We start from the raw sequence: 6,000 nt of genomic DNA, 5'->3' as shown, positions 1-6,000 counted from the left end.
AATACCTACGTAATGGATGGAAGAAAAATCAACACACATTTTGAGTATTTTCTATTTTTAGCCAAACAACTTGTAACTATTTACAATGATGCTGCAATCGTTGATATAATCTACAGAACGTTGTATCTGTATACATAATTATATTCTAAACTTAACAAAATAGTTGAAATACCTACCTAGTAATTCGTCGCTCGAAATCTACATCTGACTGGTCGATTTTTCGCGATCATTGAGTTGATCTCATAGTACAATTTTTGAGTTACAGTTTAAATATTCAACTTGTAAAATATAGTTACTAAAATAAAAAGAAGACACTTTCCAGATAGATTTTCGTACATTGACCCTCCTGTAGCTATCTCTATTGCACGAGCATAATTACATTGCTGTCAAGCTCGCACAGTGACATTGACAACCGGCATCATGGGCGGGACAGCAATATAATTTAAAGAGATAGCAAGAGGCGGGTCAATGTACGAAAATCTATCTGGAAAGCGTCTCTGCTTTACTGTGGCTGAATACTGAAAATAATTACCGTATAGGTTGTTTTTGATTGATTTTACATCTCATATTATACAACTCTTCTTTCACTCGACTACAAACTGAAATCACATCTCATTCACTACAGATATATATTTCGGTAATTTAATTACCAAAGTCCACAACTACTTATCTAAACCAACAATAAATAATAACCTAAAACCTAAAAAAAAAACCTAAACCTAAAAAATAGTACATTATTGTCGAGGCTCGGAAGTAGCTACTTGCAGGCTGAGGATTCGTTTTAAACGGACGACCTTGGGAGTCCGTTTAATTGAATCCGAAGCCAGCAAGTAGCCTTCCAGCCGAGTCATATATAGTGCTTTTCTCAAAAATGGTGCAAGAAATATAAATATCATAGAAATATTTTACAAAAGCAACGTTGTTACATATATATTTTCACAGAAGAAAGCCCTTGCCGCCTTTTTGTTTTTTTAATAAAAAAATAGAAGTGTATTTTTCTGCCGAAAATACGCCAACCTATTTGAGACAACTAAATAGTCGCGGTACTAATCATCTGTTTGGCTGTTTAATGGGCCTGTGCCTTCAATTGATATGGCCATTTCAACTTTTAAAAAGTTTGGAACTCGACAAATAATGGGATTTGTATGCAACATTGCAGTCCCAAAATCGAGACTGCAATGTTTTTAACTTTTTAATTTTTGACTGACCATAAACTAAGCGCTTCGCGACTTATGTTTTAGACGGCAAAGTCGACTTTGCCGTCCATTTTTGAGAAAAAAAACTTAACCTACAACCGCGTTACGTCAGGCGCTTCGCATCCCCGCTTCGCGCCATCTTGCTTTCGGCCATCTTGAATTTTCCCGCCAATCCTAGCGTAGATCTCGTCGATGGTCTTCATCTTTGTCTCTGGCACGCAGATGACGATGTAGACGGTGCTGACGAGGCAAACGCCGGCGAATAGGAAGAAGACTGTGTGGAGACCTGCCAGCTCGGAGAGGGGGTGGAAGAAGCGAAGTTCGATCGAGACGAGAGCGCAGGCGAAGGCTATGACTAGGGATGTAACGGTGCCGCGGAGCTGGAAAATAATGGGAATTATGAGTTCAGTATTGGCAATGAAAGACTATATTAATGCGACCACAGACACATCAGACGAATCTGAGACACAAGGATGTCTCTGAGGCTTCTGATCCCCAGATTTAAGAAGTTTTTATAATGAAATAAAACTATTGAAACGGATTATATCGCGTATATTAAATTCATACTACATCTATCTATCTATCTCTATCTTATCTTTACTTGAAAATAGTAGTAATGTAGATCTAGCCTTATGAACCAATTATGCATGTATAACTGGCCTTAAAATTTATAATTTATGATGGTTCATTATTTTGTAAGTGGGTATAGTTCTTGCACAATGTAGTTTTTCCTCAGTCACCCGTTGACCACGAACGCTGTAAAGGGTTCGAAACGTCGGGATATAGTATGAATTCAATATGTTACGCGATATAATCCGTTTCAATAGTTTTATTTCATGAGTAACTATCGCGGTAACTGAAGACAATATTAAGTTTTGATAAAGTGACGTTTTAATAAAGCCTAAAAATTACACTGGAGTGTTGGTCGATATAAATGTCTCAACCACAAATTAGGCCCCATGCAGTGTCTTTAGAGGTACATTACAGGCTTAAAATTTTGACATCAAGTTGCTGTTTACTTGCTTACTTACTGTTAGCCGTCCGCTGCCGTCGATAGCGAAGCACGTGCCCAGGAGACACATGGTCACGCCGGAGACGCAAACCTCAAATTATTACGTTATAACCTATGATATTTTATATGTAGATAAGCCATAAACTAACATATCAAGCGAAAAAAATGATGCCAACCAATGCTGCCAACGACACGGCAGCATTAGTTACAATTTGTTTACAACTTCATACGCAAATCCGTAAAAGAGACGGCACAATTAAAATAATACCTAAGTAAAAAAGAGACGGCTAGTGTTTGTCACTTGCGCGTGAATTTAGTAAATCAGTGATACCACCATAACACGACGGCAAACAGTGAATATGGCGCGAAGCGTAAAACTTATTAAGAAAAAAAAATATCAAAGACTAAGATGTTTGACAGAAGGTGCAAATCATTTTAATGCAGTTTTATGTATAGATGGTCAAGCTAATCTTGTCAGTAGAAAAAGGCGCGAAATTTCAAATTTTCTATGAGACGATATCCCTTCGCGCCTACATTTTTCAAATTTGCCGCCTTTTTCTACTGACAAGATCTGCTTGACCAAGTATAGTAATGTACTCGCTACCGAAGTAAAAAGTTTTCATATTTAGTTATGTAAATAAAAGATATTATATTATAATCTTTATTCATAATTTTTCTTATACTATAGAAACATTTTGACAAAAAGCAAACTCAATAACAACAAAATCCTTTATTTTACTAACAATTTTATGTTATTAATAATTGTTACTGTGTGAGAAAATGAAATGCCTGACAATAAATACTAATTTTGTAGTAATCTTTGTATAAACAGCAATATACCTATTTACTTAATTGACGCGACCCGGACAATAATATGGCCAATAATAATCTTTAATTTGCCAATTGTTGTACTTAAATACAAGAAAAAATGCGTTCAAGTAAAAAACTTCAATATTAAAGTTGAAATTTAAGTATATTTCTTTTATTTGTACGACAAGCACCAAACAATGAATGCAACTTACCATGACGCGTCTGCTATGATAATCTATGTACGCAGTTGGTGCGTCCTTGTCATTCTCACTGATGAGAACATAAACTTATCTCGTTCTGTCAGCCGGCGAAAATGGCGGCTGGGTTTATTTAATTCAAGATTAAACCGAAGAAAAACGGGTTATTTCAGCTTTTACTTACCAATGATATGTGACGCCGTCAATTTTTTTGCGCTTCCGCGGATAATTTGAGCATTTCAAAATAACGCAGGTCGGCATTTTGTTGCTTATTACACGTTATTTGTGGAAAAGTATTAACCGGTGTACACTTCGCGCTTGCGTCAGGCAGACTGAGACAAACTCGTACACATGACACGAGGTGAGTGCTTCAATTTTGGAACGTGTATAACACATCTACATATAAAATATCATAGGTTATAACGTTGGAAGTCTTAATAACTTACTTGGAAGGAGAACATTTCGGTCATGACGACACAGCGCCGCCACGGGCAGCCAGCCGCCGCCGCCCGTAGCGAACCAGCCGGCCTAGCCAAGGTTACAATCGCTATCGCTTCGACAACGAAAACCATTATGTCTCTCTATCACACTTCCGTATTAGTGCGACAGTGACAGTTGCGTTTCGATCGCTACGGAGCGTAAGCGATCGGCATCTTGGCTACGCGGCCAGGCGCCCAGGAGACACATGGCCACGCCGGAGACGCAAACCTCAAGTTATTACGTTGGAAGTAATAACTTACTTGGAAGGAGAACATCTCTGTCATCACCACGAACGGCACAGGCTGCAGCCCGGCCGCGTCGCAGTAGATGCAGAGACACAGCGCCGCCACGGGCAGCCAGCCGCCGCCGCCCGTGGCGAACCAGGCGCCCAGGAGACACATGGCCACGCCGGAGACGAAACATGTCACGCCCAAGAGCGGCTGAGGATAAAGATGTATAGTAAAGTGTCATTCTATGGAACTTATTGCGCCCGGACGAGTTAAAGTCTCTCGAGATCAAAAAGATCCTGCAGCTGTTTGAAGTTGCAGGTTTGGATCGAGAGTTTTAGTAGGTGGCGATCACAATAGATCAGGGATGGTCGCAGTGATACATAGGCTTTGGAGCCTTATATAGCCCCTAACAAAAGTCACTAGTACATTCATTATTCAATTGACAATTTCAATATGGCGGTTTGTTTACATAGTTAGCATGTTCCATAGAATGACACTTTAAGTTTTATCATTCATTTGTTATTTTCTTCTCGGGGTTGTGGCGTAGGTTTTTTTTAAACCGTTTTTGATATTCATAAGTTCAGTGCCTGCTCACTGTTAAGCGATGTCTAAACAAGACAATCAAATTTAAAAAATATATCAGAAAAAAATTGGCGTCAATCTCATCTAGCGTCCACACAATTCAATCACCAATTTTAGATATATAGTCGGCTCGATTCGGGAAATGAATTAGAGATTAACTAGATACGATATAGTAGAGATATGTGACGTTCCACGGCAAAAGGTACCTTATGGCGGCTTACGTCGCATAGCGCCGCATCGCAATAATATTGCAGCGGCGTTAATAATAGCGTAAGCGCTAACCGCCATAACGTACCTGTACCCGTGGAACGTCACATATCTTTATTATATTGTATCTAGTTAATCTATAATTCATTTGCGGAATCGCGCCGAGTGACAGTCGAGCGGCCTTTTTGACTCTCGCATTTATCCGAGGACCCAATCATTCGGGAGGAAATGAGCAATTAAGAAGTTGTAAGTTGTTGTGATGTTAGTTGTTAGTTTAGGTTAAGACATTTGTAATTTTTGGATTTGTATTGTATTGTAGATTGTAAGATTTGTATTGTTTTGTATTTAAACTTTGACATCATAATAATTAAATAAAGTTACTACTTCTATTCCTACGCGGCGCTAGCAAGCGCAGCGTAGGACGTCCACCCACAAGATGGACGGACGACCTTGTTAAGGCCGCTGGAAGACCCTGGATGCGGGTCGCTTCCAACCGGTACGAATGGAGGTCCAAGGGGGAGGCCTATGTTCAGCAGTGGACGTCTTATGGCTGAGATGATGACTACCTCTATTGATTAAAAAGTATTACCTTCCTTCCAGTCCTCTCCACCAAGGTGGAAGCAGTGACGGAGCCGAACAGCTGCACGGCGCCCAGCACCGCCGCCTGCTGGTTGGCGGTCAGCACCTGCAACGGTAACAAGCGTCTCCGTGTAAGCTTGCAGCTTGGGCAAAAACCGGGCAAGTGCGAGTCGGACTCGCGCACGAAGGGTTCCGTACCATAATGCAAAAAAAGGCAAAAAAAAACCGGGGAAGTGCGAGTCGGACTCGCGCACGAAGGGTTCCGTACCATAAAGCAAAAAAAAACGGAAAAAAATGCAAAAAGAAAACGGTCACCCATCCAAGTACCGACCACGCCCGACGTTGCTTAACTTCGGTCAAAAATCACGTTTGTTGTATGGGAGCCCCACTTAAATCTTTATATTATTCTGTTTTTAGTATTTGTTGTTATAGCGGCAACAGAAATACATCATCTGTGGAAATTTCAACTGTCTAGCTATCACGGTTCGTGAGATACAGCCTGGTGACAGACGGACGGACGGACGGACGGATGGACTAGCTAGATGAACCCGTGCATGAACTATAGAACACACAGGAAAGCATTTTTAGGGTTCCGTACCCAAAGGGTAAAACGGGACCCTATTACTAAGACTTCGCTGTCCGTCCGTCCGTCCGTCCGTCCGTCTGTCACCAGGCTGTATCTCACGAACCGTGATAGCTAGACAGTT

General features: G+C 40.5%; 1 protein-coding gene across 1 annotated transcript in view; it reads right to left on the bottom strand.

The window, feature by feature from the left end:
* Positions 1 to 305: 305 nt before the first annotated feature.
* The window catches only part of LOC134673743 (facilitated trehalose transporter Tret1-like), a 28,761-nt gene continuing 23,066 nt past the window's right edge, over positions 306 to 6,000 (bottom strand). The window contains exons 7-9 of the mRNA XM_063531759.1: positions 5,304 to 5,399; positions 3,956 to 4,135; positions 306 to 1,576 (exon numbers count right to left, since the gene is read on the bottom strand). Coding sequence (XP_063387829.1) covers positions 1,289 to 1,576; positions 3,956 to 4,135; positions 5,304 to 5,399 — 564 coding nt within the window. The 3' untranslated portion in view covers positions 306 to 1,288. The remainder of the gene's footprint in view (positions 1,577 to 3,955; positions 4,136 to 5,303; positions 5,400 to 6,000) is intronic.

This window comes from Cydia fagiglandana, chromosome 19 (assembly GCF_963556715.1).
Source record: "Cydia fagiglandana chromosome 19, ilCydFagi1.1, whole genome shotgun sequence".
Classification (NCBI taxonomy): domain Eukaryota; kingdom Metazoa; phylum Arthropoda; class Insecta; order Lepidoptera; family Tortricidae; genus Cydia; species Cydia fagiglandana.
Note: the sequence above shows the minus strand (reverse complement) of the source record. Positions and strands in the feature narration are given on the sequence as shown.